Source organism: Nansenia antarctica (assembly GCF_963989245.1).
Source record: "Nansenia antarctica genome assembly, chromosome: 2".
NCBI lineage: Eukaryota > Metazoa > Chordata > Actinopteri > Argentiniformes > Microstomatidae > Nansenia > Nansenia antarctica.
In genome coordinates this window covers 30,791,151-30,805,311 of record NC_137675.1, presented here as the reverse complement: position 1 = coordinate 30,805,311, position 14,161 = coordinate 30,791,151, and the positions used below count along the sequence as shown (strand labels likewise).

General features: G+C 49.8%; 1 protein-coding gene across 1 annotated transcript in view; it reads right to left on the bottom strand.

The window, feature by feature from the left end:
* Positions 1 to 6,699, bottom strand: part of foxk1 (forkhead box K1) — a 37,930-nt gene extending 31,231 nt beyond the window's left edge. The window contains exons 1-2 of the mRNA XM_080523727.1: positions 6,074 to 6,699; positions 2,750 to 2,959 (exon numbers count right to left, since the gene is read on the bottom strand). Of these exons, the coding sequence (XP_080379853.1) occupies positions 2,750 to 2,959; positions 6,074 to 6,534 (671 nt within the window). The 5' untranslated portion in view covers positions 6,535 to 6,699. The remainder of the gene's footprint in view (positions 1 to 2,749; positions 2,960 to 6,073) is intronic.
* Positions 6,700 to 14,161: the final 7,462 nt, after the last annotated feature.

Below are 14,161 nucleotides of genomic sequence, written 5' to 3'. Positions count from 1 at the left end.
CAGGGGGGGGCTAGGCTGTTGTGGTGGAGGGGGGCTAGGCTGTTGTGGTGGGAGAGGGGGGCTAGGCTGTTGTGGTGGAGGAGGGGGGGGCTAGGCTGTTGTGGTGGAGGAGGGGGGGCTAGGCTGTTGTGGTGGAGGGGGGCTAGGCTGTTGTGGTGGAGGGGGGCTAGGCTGTTGTGGTGGAGGTGGGCTAGGCTGTTGTAGTGGAGGAGGGGGGCTAGGCTGTTGTGGTGGAGGGGGGCTAGGCTGTTGTGGTGGAGGTGGGCTAGGCTGTTGTGGTGGAGGAGGGGGGCTAGGCTGTTGTGGTGGAGGGGGGGGCTAGGCTGTTGTGGTGGTGGGGGGGGCTAGGCTGTTGTGGTGGAGAGGGGGGCTAGGCTGTTGTGGTGGAGAGGGGGGCTAGGCTGTTGTGGTGGTGGAGGGGGGCTAGGCTGGTGTGATGTCAGAGGGGGGCTAGTCTGTTGTGAAGGAGGAGGGGGGCTAGCGGAGGTCAGGTTATGATCCAATATCAGCATCTTAATGCAGGGTTTTCTGCACACTCACACACTGTCTCACACACACACACACACACACACACACACACACACACTCTGTTGGCTGTTGTGGTGGGAGAGGGGGGCTAGGCTGTTGTGTTGGGGGGGGCTAGGCTGTTGTGGTGGGAGAGGGGGGGCTAGGCTGTTGTGGTGGAGGGGGGCTAGGCTGTTGTGGTGGAGGGGGGGGCTAGGCTGTTGTGGTGGAGGGGGGCTAGGCTGTTGTGGTGGAGGGGGGCTAGGTTGTTGTGATGGGGGGGGCTAGGCTGTTGTGGTGGAGGGGGGCTAGGCTGTTGTGGTGGAGGGGGGCTAGGCTGTTATGGTGGAGGTGGGCTAGGCTGTTGTGGTGGAGGGGGGGCTAGGCTGTTGTGGTGGTGGGGGGGGGCTAGGCTGTTGTGGTGGAGAGGGGGGCTAGGCTGTTGTGGTGGAGAGGGGGGCTAGGCTGTTGTGGTGGAGAGGGGGGCTAGGCTGTTGTGGTGGAGAGGGGGGCTAGGCTGTTGTGGTGGTGGAGGGGGGCTAGGCTGGTGTGATGTCAGAGGGGGGCTAGTCTGTTGTGAGGGAGGAGGGGGGGTAGCGGAGGTCAGGTTATGATCCAATATCAGCATCTTAATGCAGGGTTTTCTGCACACTCACACACTGTCTCACACACACACACACACACACACACACACTCTGTTGGCTGTTGTGGTGGGAGAGGGGGGCTAGGCTGTTGTGGTGGGAGAGGGGGGCTAGGCTGTGAAGGGGGAGGGGGGCTAGGCTGTGAAGGGGGAGAGGGGCTAGGCTGTTGTGGTGGAGGAGAGGGGGGCTAGGCTGTTGTGGTGGAGGGGGGGGGCTAGGCTGTTGTGATGGAGGAGGGGGGCTAGGCTGTTGTGGTGGGGGAGGGGGGCTAGGCTGTTGTGGTGGGAGAGAGGGGGGGGCTAGGCTGTTGTGGTGGAGGGGGGGGCTAGGCTGTTGTGGTGGAGGGGGGGGCTAGGCTGTGAAGGGGGAGGAGGGGGGCTAGGCTGTTGTGATGGGAGGGGGGGGGCTAGGCTGTTGTGGTGGAGGGGGGGGCTAGGCTGTTGTGGTGGAGGGGGGGGCTAGGCTGTTGTGGTGGAGAGAGGGGGGCTAGGCTGTTGTGGTGGAGAGAGGGGGGCTAGGCTGTTGTGGTGGAGAGAGGGGGGCTAGGCTGTTGTGGTGGAGAGAGGGGGGCTAGGCTGTTGTGGTGGAGAGAGGGGGGCTAGGCTGTTGTGGTGGAGGGGGGGCTAGGCTGTTGTGAGGGAGGAGGGGGGCTAGGCTGGTGTGATGGAGAGGGGGGTAGCGGAGGTCAGGTTATATGTGATCCAATATCAGCATCTTAATGCAGGGTTTTCTGCACACTCACACACTTTCTCTCTCACACACACACACACACACACACACACACACACTCTGTTGGCTGTTGTGGTGGGAGAGGGGGGCTAGGCTGTTGTGGTGGAGGGGGGCTAGGCTGTTGTGGTGGAGAGAGGGGGGCTAGGCTGTTGTGATGGGGGAGGGGGGCTAGGCTGTTGTGGTGGAGGGGGGGCTAGGCTGTTGTGGTGGAGGAGGGGGCTAGGCTGTTGTGGTGGGGGAGGGGGGCTAGGCTGTTGTGGTGGGGGAGGGGGGCTAGGCTGTTGTGGTGGGGGAGGGGGGCTAGGCTGTTGTGATGGAGGGGGGGGGCTAGGCTGTTGTGGTGGGAGAGAGGGGGGCTAGGCTGTTGTGATGGGGGGGGCTAGGCTGTACACGCACACGCACACGCACACGGGTTCCCCGAAGCCAGGGCTGGGAATGAGCACAGGCGTTGCTACACCGCGAGATGGGACTGGGAACTCAAAACTTCCGATTGTGGGAATTCCGAGAATGTGGGAAATGCCTGTTGGAATTCTGAGACGCGCGTTTTGGGAATTCTGAGAAGCCGTGTGTATTTTGGACACTTACAGAGGTGCATGTGGACCTTACCAGGCTCCGCACGTATGTGGGATTTCTAAGAATGTTGAGACGCTGTATGTGTGTGTGTGTGTGTGTGTGTGTGTGTGTGTGTGTGAGAGAGAGTATATTTTAGGGGTGACTGTTTGTGTGAGTATGTGTGTGTGTACGTGTGTGAGACAGTATATTTTAGGGGTGATTGTTTGTGTGTGTGTACATGAGTTTGTGTGTACGTGTGTATGTGTGTGTACGTGTGTGTATGTGTGTGAGTGTGTGTGTGTAAACACATCACCCCCCCCCACCTGATGGTCCCGGTGGGCGAGGGCATGGGGCTGACGAAGGAGCGCAGGTCGTCGTGGTGCATGGTGGGAATGCTGATCTTGAGGGGGGAGATGTGGGGGAGGAGGGGCCGCGGGGGAGGCGAGGCCTGGTCCTCCTCCCGGAGGTCGTCCCCCGCCAGCAGAGACAGGAACTGGATCTTGATCACCGTGCTGGGGAACCGGAACACACACCTGAGAGAGAGAGAGAGAGAGAGAGAGAGGGGGGGGGGGGGAGAGGTAGGGGGGGGGGGGGGAGAGGGGGCGGGAGGGAGGGAGGGAGGGGAGAGAGGGAGAGAAAGGGAGAGAGGGTGGGAGAGAAGGAGAGAGGGAGGGAGAGAGAGGAAGGAAGGAGAGAGGGAGAGAGGGTGGGAGAGAAACAGGGAGAGAGGGAGAGAGGGAGGGAGAGAGAGAGAGGGAGAGAGAGAGAGGGAGGGAGAGAGAGGGAGAGAGAGGGAGAGAGAGAGAGGGTGGGAGAGAAAGAGAGAGAGAAGGAGAGAGAGAGGGAGGGAGGGAGAAAAGGAGAGAGGGAGGAAGGAGGGAGGGAGAGAGAGAGAGAGAGAGAGAGAGAGAGAGAGAGATGATGAGTGAGTCCACATTGCTCTTCATGCAGCCAAAGGCTTCACATAACCTTGGACAGTGTATGTTCCTTCAGCCTACAGACCCTGCTACAACCCCGCTAAGAACCATTCCCATTCCCGTTCTGCAACCTCCGAACCTTGGTGCTGTCTGGCGAACCAGCCCGCGTTCATACCAGTGTAACCAGAACCATCTGCGTCATCAACGCTGGGTGATGAAGGGGCGGGATAAACAAACATGTCACAACTAGATGGCAGCTACTTCACTGGAAATTAGGATAATATCTTCCACTACAGTATCTGAAATAAACACTATTTTCGATGACACAAACCAAAATACACTTTCTACACGCGTTCTCTTACTAACCAGCTGCTCCATTGCTGGAATAGAAAGGGCTTACGAAATTTGCGTTTGCGCGTGTGTGTGTTTGCTGAGCATGTGAAGAAGATAGAGAGAATGATGAAACTTTTGATGAATTGTTTTGATCACTAAGTATTAGATTTAGATTTAGATTACATGTTGTCTACTTCCTTCTTGCGGGTCTTTGTAGTCTAGAATATGACACACCCACTGACGACGTGACTGTTCTACGTTTTGGTTCCTGCTTGAGAACCACTATTTTGCTGGTTCCCGCTGCGAACCAATTTTTCAGTCTCCGAAACCAATTGAGTTTCTGGTCTGAACGCGCCGGCCGGTTCCAGACTTGGTTCTTTGCCGGTGTGAAAGCCCTAACAGTGACCTGAAGCAGGTGCCCCGGTTTACCGTCGACGGCCAGCCCTGACCCCGGCTCCTAGAGACACGTCCTGATGCTAATCACGCCTGCTCGCTCTATGAGGAGCTAGGAGGAACTTCGGCCATATTGCTTTACGCCTATCCTACTGACTTTCAGATCTACAATCGGTGTCTTCAGGTTTAGGGAAGAGAGAGAGAGAGAGAGAGAGAGAGAGAGAGAGAGAGAGAGAGAGAGAGAGAGAGAGAGAGAGAGAGAGAGAGAGAGAGAGAGCGATATGGACCTGTTCCCGTCTAGAAGCACCCTCCTGACCGCAGATCCGAGATTGGATCCTCAAGTCAGGGATGGGGGTGGGGGGGGGGGGGGGAGACAACTTCTAACCCACTTGAGCGGTGTGTTCCAATTCTCTACCCCTTCACTTGTTTATTTTTTAGCTTTGGATGGGTGCAAGCGAGGCTGGAGAGAGTTTCTAGCATGTTCCTTTGGGCTAGTCGATTCCTTTTCCCGATCCATGAGGTGGAGTGTACAAGTGCACACTGCAGGAGAAGGGCAGAGACTCTGAAAGGCAAGAGAGTAGGCTACTGTCCTGCCTCACTTCCTGGTTACGCCAGCCAGACACCCCCCAAGCTGACAGGTTACCCAATGAAATGAGACTAGGGCACGGCCCCTTTCAGCGGTCTGCAGACAAACACAGGATACTAGGCGCGCGCACACGCGCACGCACACCACACACACACGACACACACAGGTTGAGTGTATTGTAAACACACACAACGCAAGCAACAGGGAGAGGTGTTGGGAGTTTTGCTTGAACACTGGTGAGAAGGGGTTTTGTTTTGTGTGTGTGTGTGTGTGTGTGTGTGTGTGTGTGTGTGTGTTAAAGAAAAACAGTGACTCAAGAAGTGAGCTAGTGAGTGATTGCGTTTGGATGTGGCATAATAACAATTATATGCGTTGAATCACTAACTAACCGAAAAAATGAGGTATAAAATGCATTTCTGTAAAAGTAATCAGGAAAAACGGTAATAAACAATGATATTGTTCATTTGACTCATGACACACAAAACATGCTATGTCCCCGTGGCTGGCCATAGGGGCTGGGAGTGACACCGAGACACACTGCGAGGCTGTCATGCTGACTGGAGCGCGTTTGTTTACATTTCGTGTTTACGCGTCGCGCGCGCGTCTCAACGTCCGTCAAAACGCGACGTACAGTCCCATCATCTCTGCTTCAGTCTACGTTGTCCTTAGCTACATTTTCAAAATGGCTCATCGTCGTGTTTGCAATGGATTCACTTGCTTTAAAGTCGCATGGCTAAGTGCAAATGTGCACAGTCCTACCCGATGTGGCTCGTGTTTATGGATCAACCAATTCACCATAACTGCATCAACACTCTCTCTCTCTCTCTCTCTCTCTGAGCCCCTCTCTCTCTGGGAGGTTCACTTTGATTTGGCAAAACTAACAAAACAGTCGCATGCTTACTAAGCTAGCTACATCATCACACTCAGTGTTGTGGAGGTCTAGGCTGGGACATGTCCCTACGGTGGGGGTCTAGGCTGGTACATGTCCCTACGGTGGGGGTCTAGGCTGTGTACATGTCCCTACGGTGGGGGTCTAGCCTGGTACATGTCCCTACGGTGGGGGTCTAGGCTGTGTACATGTCCCTACGGTGGGGGTCTAGCCTGGGTACATGTCCCTACGGTGGGGGTCTAGGCTGTGTACATGTCCCTACGGTGGGGGTCTAGCCTTGGTACATGTCCCTACGGTGGGGGTCTAGGCTGTGTACATGTCCCTACGGTGGGGGTCTAGCCTGGGTACATGTCCCTACGGTGGGGGTCTAGGCTGTGTACATGTCCCTACGGTGGGGGTCTAGCCTGGGTACATGTCCCTACGGTGGGGGTCTAGGCTGTGTACATGTCCCTACGGTGGAGGTCTAAAGGCTGGGTACATGGCCGTACGGTGTAGCAACATTAGCACGTTAGCTCGCACACACACTCACTCTCGGGGCAGCTGGAGCGGCGGCGCCCCCCTCCGCTGGAACACGCCGTCCACGAACACGCCGTTCTTGCCCAGGCAGCGCAGGGAGAAGGAGGCGCGCGGCTCCTCCTCGTAGGTGATCTGGAGGTGTCTGCGCGAGATGAAACTCGAGTGGCCCATGTTGATGTCCACGGGGCCGTGCGAGGAGTTCCGGCCCACCGTCACCGTCCTCTGGCGCATGACGAACTCGAAGTCCCGGCCCTCGAGTCTGGCGAGGGCCCGAGGCGGGCAGGCGAGGCGCACATCGGGATGGATTCCTCCTCCGCCTCGGCCGCCCCCCACCCCCACCCCCACCGAGGAGCCGGAGATGGCGAAGGACGGCGGGTAGGAGTGCGAGGTCACCCCGACCCGCACGGGGCTGCACGGGGCGGACTGCAGAGCCAGCAGGGCTCGAGCTCCGGTGTCGTCCCTGTAGTCTGCCATGTTCTTCTATGGGTGAACACACACACACACACACACACACTGCTCTCACTCACACACACACACACACACACACGCACACACACACACGGTGTTAACGGGAGGGCTGTTCGGCCGGGGCACTCGCTCCTCGCTCCGTTGCTGTCGGAGAGTCAGAAACAACATGGATTCTAGCCGCCACGGAGACCCGGGGTGGAGTGTTTGCTCGGGGAATGGGACTTCCCCCCCCCCCCCCGACACAATAGTTGATGAATTTGGCCTGATCTGATTCTGAACACGCCAGACAAAGTTTCCATACAATATAGATAAACACCGCAACGGTTGCATGAATGTGTTGAGTAACTGTTCGATTTTTTTAGACGCCTCATCCAAACACTGTAACAACAACTATATTCTAATGATATGGTCATAACCAGGGTTCATATATTGATGTTGGCTACATGAATGTGGGAAAAATGGGGGCTCTCAAAATGACCTACATTAGCTAAGTGTATATTAAATAGGCCTACTTGTAGATAGTGAGGCCTGCCTATCTACCTAACCACTGTTTCCAGCTGAAGAATGCCCTTGGGCCGGGAAGGGTTAATAAAGGGTTCCTGGAACCGGACGACACGTGCGTGACATGTGGCATTGGTTCCGGGCCAGAATGAAAAATGGTGTAAGTTTGAATTGATTACCCGTTTGAACACGAGCGTAAATCACTTTTTAGGTAGTATTTTATTTGTAAGGTGCACTTTGCGTAGTGTGAGCGAGATGAACTCGCCGACCGCAGTTGCTCTCCACTCTGTTTATAAACACAGAAAGTACAAGAGAGCCCTAAACCCTGGACAGTGGATCTGCACTTCTGGAAGAGGAACAGTGACTGTGGGGGACAGAGCTGTGTGTACTAACCCGAACGGACACACGAGGGCGCTGTTGAGTTTAAAACTGTTGACCCAATGAGTTGTTGACAGAAGAAATAAGGAATTAAAAGATGACACACATAACCTACATGCGCACAGCACACCTGCCCCAAACACACATGAAGCACATATACCACACACACAGCACACCTACCCCAAACACACATGAAGCACATACCACACACACAGCACACAATACGAAAACACAGTCAATTACATGCTGATACTTTTCCAGTTTCTCTCTCTCTCTCTCTCTCTCTCTCTCTCTCTCTCTCTCTCTCTCTCTCTCTCTCTCTCTCTCTCTCTCTCTCTCTCTCTACAGCATATATATATATATATGTATATATAGGCATATATATTTTCCTTTTTTAGATAATTGTTTTGGCATTTAGCAGACGCCTTTATCCAAAGCGACTTATAACAAATACATTTGTCTAAGTAAGTGAATCATCTATTCACGAGTCATCGTAAGAAAAAAAATATCTATGCTATGACCAGGGGCCATTGGCAGTTACAATGCTAGAGGCACGAAAATATATATATATATATTTTTTGTATAGAAATATGTACAGTACCAGTCAAAAGTTTGGACACACCTTCTCATTCAATGTTTTTTTTTTTTTTTATTATTATTATTATTTTCGACATTGTAGATTAATAATGAAGACATCAAAACTAAGAAAGAACGCATATGGAATTGTTAAACAAACCAGAATAAGTTTTATATTTTAGATTCTTCAAAGTAGCCACCTTTTGCTTTGACACTCTTTTACACTCTTGGCATTCTCTTAATTAGCTTCATGGGGAATGTATCCTCAAGTGCAGTCGTGAAAACCATCAAATGCAGAGGATAAGTTCATTGGAGTTACCAGCAGGGACGCGGGAAGGGGGGTGCTGAGGGTGCTGCAGCACCCCCTAGCGGCAGGCAGAAGGAGCTCCTCCTGCCTGAATTTAAAAAATAAAAATATTATTCAAACAATAATTTAAAACAATATAATAACTATTGTTGCTTTTGGGAATAAAAATAAATGTGTTTTTTGTAATAAATGTAAAAATGTGTTTGTTAGTTTTAATGTTAGTGATCACATGGTCATATCTTGCTAGGGAATCTCTGAGTTCTTTAGCAAAAATGCTAAATCAGCCAGAACAATTGAAGTGGAGTTGGAAGAAGATGCTGAGCATTGAGCATGACCCATTAATGCTCTACTGTCGGACGTTGTTGAGAAAGAGCAACAGACGGCCAGAAACGTATTAGAACTGATATTCAGATCCATCCGATTCTTCGGCAGCGAAGGGCTTCCGTTAAGAGGCAATAGCAATCGACATGGAGTGCTGTCTGTAATAATGGTCAACATCATGTTTGTGGACATTGTGGGACACTGTGAGCTGAGTGGAAATTACTGTAAATTCCAACACATTGTTGGTAAAATATTTAACGTTACGTCTTTGTAGTGTGTGGGTGCGTGCGTGCTTAACTATTATTGCCCGTGCATTGGGGCCCGTCATTATGCCACTGTGTGCGTGTGAGCGAACGAGCAATCAGCGAGAGGGAGGGAGAGAAATCGTTATAATTTTTTCCCTGGCAATTTTTTTCCCTGTAGCGTATATAGACAGCACCTCAGCACCCCCAGTCAAAATACCTTCCCGCGTGCCTGGTTACCAGCCTCAGAAATTAACAGCCCCTCATAAACGCTTCACAGAGTTCAAGTAGCAGACACATCTCAACATCAACTGTTCCAAGGAGACTGCGTGAATCAGGCCTTCATGGTTGAATTGCTGCAAAGAAGCCACTACCTACTGAGGAAGAAGTAGTACAATAACGCCATCTCTCTACAGACACTATGTCATAAACATGACAACGCCGGTTGAGAGAGGACGCTGGCGTTGCTTGTTCGCCGCTACTCCGCCCGAAATCTTGGTGTAATTGCAGTATACAGAGTAGATTGTCCTACAAAGACACTTAGACTTAGATTTAGTCATCTAAAAATTATAACCAAGGACTTTCATAAAACCTTGATACAAATTTGAGCTTTTCAAAAAATGCCGGTTGAGAGAGGACGCTGGCGTTGCTTGTTCGCCGCTTCTCCACCCGAAATCTTGGTGTAATTGCAGTATACAGAGTAGATTGTCCTACAAAGACACTTAGATTTAGATTAGTAATCTAAAAAATAATTAGACCCCTATACTGTCTTTTATTTATCTTTTGTTTCTTTTTATTATTACTACTCGATCTTTTCAGTTTGTAAAGCGTCTTTGAGTGTCTAGAAAAGCGCTATATAAGTCCAATGTATTATTACGTGTGCTTGCAGTAAATAAAATAAAATAAATGAAAAATGAAATAACACATCCTTAGACATATACACATTTGTAAAAAAAAAAAAAAATCCAGGTATGTGTGTAGTCCTCTACACTTAATCACTTGTATTCTTATCTTTACTCACTTTCCAACACAGTAGCACTAATAGTAGCATTAAGACATATAATATACCCGTGCATAAGAACATTGAGCTCGGTCGCACAAGCATACACACACACACAACAAATATATATACTCTCACACACATACACTAATTTCCGTACACACACACCTTATCTGGTGACCCTTATCACACTCCCTTATCAGATGTGTATGTACAGACATGGGTGTATGTGAGTGAGAGTGCATTTGTGTGTGTGTGTGTGTGTGTGTGTGTGTGAACATGTGTGGATATGTTACTTATACCAAGTGACTCAGCTCTTGTCAGATAACCATGATGTGTTTAGGTGCCACTCCTCAGATCTAGGGAGAACTGCCGTAGCCAAAAAACTGATCTGCTGCACCAACACATCTTCCCCCATCCACCAGTGTGTGTATTGCACGTCATCTCATCTATGAGAGAAAACCAATAACCAATCAATAACCTGTCAATAATCAATCGATAATAACCAATCAACAGTCCTGACTTACCTCCTAACCTACTGCACTGTCCTGGTTTGCATCCTACCTGGCCGATTGCTCTCACCAGGTGACGTGGAGAGGGGGGGGCGGCTGTGGCGCAGGAGGTAGAGCCGCCGTCTAATAATCGGTTGTCAGATGGGTGGTTCGAGCCCCGGCTGGCCACATGTCGAAGTGTCCTTGGGCAAGACACTGAACCCCCAAATTGCTCCCAGTGAGCGGGCCAGCGCCTTGCATGGCTATATAAGTGTAGTCCATTTACCAGAGGGTCGCTGTCCTCTTCATGCTCCCTCACCACTAGGGCCCCCCCCCCGATAGGGTATCGTTTCTCCTACCATTTCTACGCAGACGACACTCAACCCTTCCTCTCTTTCCCCCCCTCTGACTCACAGGTCGCGACACGTGTCTCTGCGTGTCTTGCAGACATCTCTGCTTGGAAATCAGCCCAGCACCTCAAGCTCAACCTTAACAAGACTGAGCTGCTCTTCCTCCCTGGGAAAGCCTGCCCTCTCCAAGACTTCTCCATCACAGTAGAGAACTCCATTGTGACTTCCTCCCAGACAGCCAAGAATCTTGGTGTGATCCTCGACAACCACCTATCCTGTGCGACGAACATCACAGCGACAGCACGCTCCTGCAGATTCTTCCTCTACAACATCAGAAGGATACGTCCATTCCTCACCAGAGAAGCAGCACATCTCTTGGTCCAGACACTTGTGATCTCCTGACTACTACTGCAACCCACTCTTGGCCGGCCTAGTATCAGACCTCTGCAGCTCATCCAGAATGGCGCTGCCCATCTGCTGTTCAATCTCCCCAAATTCTCCCATGTCACCCGCCTCCTTCGCACCCTTCACTAGCTCCTGGTAGCAGCTCGCATTAGATTCAAGACCCTGGTGCGGCGCCTACTGGACGGTAAAAGGAACAGCCCCTCCCTACTTGCTAGCAGAGGTGTCAAAAGTATTCACATTCATTAATCAAGTAGAAGTATAGATACTATGGTTTAAAAAGACTTCTGTAGAAGTTGAAGTATCAACTCAAGCTTTTTACTCAAGTAAAAGTATAAAAGTACTGGTTTCAAAACTACTTAAAGTATAAAAGTAAAAGTAATGTAAGGGGGAAAAAATGCCATTAAGGACAAAAGCTTAGGCCACGCCACAGGGGCCTATAGTGCACTACCCCACCTCCCCCCCAAAAAACATTTTTCTAAAGGCCATAATGACTATTATGTTATTATTAAAATGTTAATGTTGAAAAATTTGGGATGCACTTATTTCAGACGCATTTATGCCCATTGAAAATGAACACATTTTAGTACAATGCAAATACATTAAAGAACCATGTATACTACTGAGCATTAACATGTGAACACGGAAGATATGATGACTAGTTGCCTAAGTATTGTAATGGTGCAAAAAGTCAAACGTCAAAAGTCAAAAGTCAATAGCCTTTATTGGAACTGTGAGGGCAAAACCATACAAACCATAACAAAGTAGTGATTCAATATTTCCTGAAAAAACACACACATACACACAATCTACATCAGCATCAGAGTTACCAATAAGCTTTGTTCAGCCGCAAAAGCAGCAGGTTCTCAAAGTTCTTTGAGCCAATGCATGCTCTTTTTGGCCTGAAGATCAGCCCTGCGACACTAAACAGTCTTTCACAGGCTGCTGAGGCAGGGAGTCCCGTATTAAGTTTGAGTGATAGCTGGCACACAGCTGGGAAGGTCTTCAGTACCTCTACTGTGTCTCCTGGGCACCCCAGGTACGCATCCAACTGCTGGGACGTTTCAAGAGGGCCGGTCTTCTTCAAGGAGGAAAAGAAGTCCTCTTCCTCAGACGATTGGGAGCCCTCACTGAAGTGTTTCTCGTCCTGACAGTCCAAGTGGCTTCTGATATAGTGAAGGCCTGTGGAATAAAAAACAAAAATCATGACAATTTAGACTATATGGCAGTATTGTAACTGTGTATTGGATAGTGTTGTGTGTGTCATTAAATGTAATTTCAAACTAATTTCACTGTCTTCATAGAAATTACACATATTAAGCGGAAGTGAGACACTTACCAAGTTTGAGGATATTTTCGTCACTTGTCCAACAGGTCTTAAATTTGGGAACTAGAATGGCTGCGGCTATCAGTTCTGGATCTGCAAGCATCTCTCCGAAGCGTTTCTCAAGGCCTGAAAGAAGTGCAGCAATCAAAGGCTCACAGAACTTGGAGGCGACTTGAAGGTGCTGTAGCTTGGTCCTTAGCAGAGTTATGGTGGGGACCAACCATCCCATCTGCACACTGGTTTCTCCCTGAAGAACATCCAGTGCCTTTGCAACTGGGCTCATTGTCTTCGCATATTCTGCAAGAAATGCAAGTTCCACTGGAGTAAACCTGTACAAAGAAGAAGAGAAAAACACAACATGGAACATTAAGTCTACTTGATGTAGCACCTTCAACTGGAGGAACTGATCATTAAAAAGGAAAAATATTGTCATCTGAGACTTTTAGAAATGAAGTTGTGTTGCTACAAATCACATTCATAGTAAATATGGGGACTGCATATTGGCATAGTGCATACGTGTTCTACAGTATTCCAAGTATAAAACTGTGACTTAATCTATTGTTAATCACTTCATTAACTGTAAGGCAGAAAAACAAGCACTTACTTGGGTGTATCTAGTTCACTGCAGACAGCTGCAAGGGCTCCCTCGCCTTGTTCTCGTGTTATTCTCACTATTCTTTCTACTGCTGAGAAGAGTGAATTCCACCTTGTAGCAACAGGCCTTACGAGTTGGAGTGTGCAGTGGTCTTCAATTACTTCAGATGCGGTGGTTGATCTTGAACTTTTATTCCACAGGCTAGAGCATTTGGCAAATGTGGACCTTGACACGCGCTTGTACAGTGGGTTGACCTCTGCTTTTGAAGCATCAACTGTGGACACTAAATTGAGGAGGTGGCAGGCGCAGCGATGGTGCTTGGGTAGCTGGTATTCTAAGTAGTCATCTTCTTCCAACAGGGCTCCGGCATCAACAAATTCAACACCCTCAAGGCTTTCCTCTTCTTCATCGTTATCATCATTTTGGCCACAATCATCCTCTTCTCCATCACCCTCTCCTACAGGTTCAGCATTGTTGTTCTCGTCAGTCTGCCCATAAACTCTGAAGGCTTTCAGGAAGTTTGATCCGTTGTCAGTTGTAGTGCGAACAATCTTCTCTCTGACATTGAATTCTGTGTGAATATCATTTAGGGCACCAGCCAGGGCAGAAAAGGTATGTGACCCTTTAAGTTGCTTGCATGCCAGGGCAGCACAGGATCTCTGCATGGTCTGGGGGTTAAACCAGTGCGCAGTGACACCAATGAAACCGCGACGGTGTGCCGTCCAGCAGTCTGTTGTTGTTGCTATGAACTCAATTTCACTAAGGGCAGCTTTCAGTTTTCTTTTCATTTCAACAGAGGCCTTTGTGACTTTGTTAACAACAGTATTACGCGTCATGACATTTGTATTTGGCTGAAGATGTTGCACAAGCTCAATGAAGCCCTGTTGCTGAACAATGTGTGGTGGGTGCAAGCCTTGTACAATGAATTTGAGGACTACTTCATCCACACTTGCCTGGGACACTCTTCGAGCCTCCCACAGCTTGGTTTGTTTGGAGGGTGGGGTCAAAGAACCTTCAGTGGATGACTTCCTTTTGAGGGCTGTTGAAGAAAGTTGCGTGTACCTCTCTAGACGAGTGGGGTGTTTCTTCTGTGGAGAAAATGAATGCACAGGCACAGATTGAGATTCATATTATTTCTCTCAA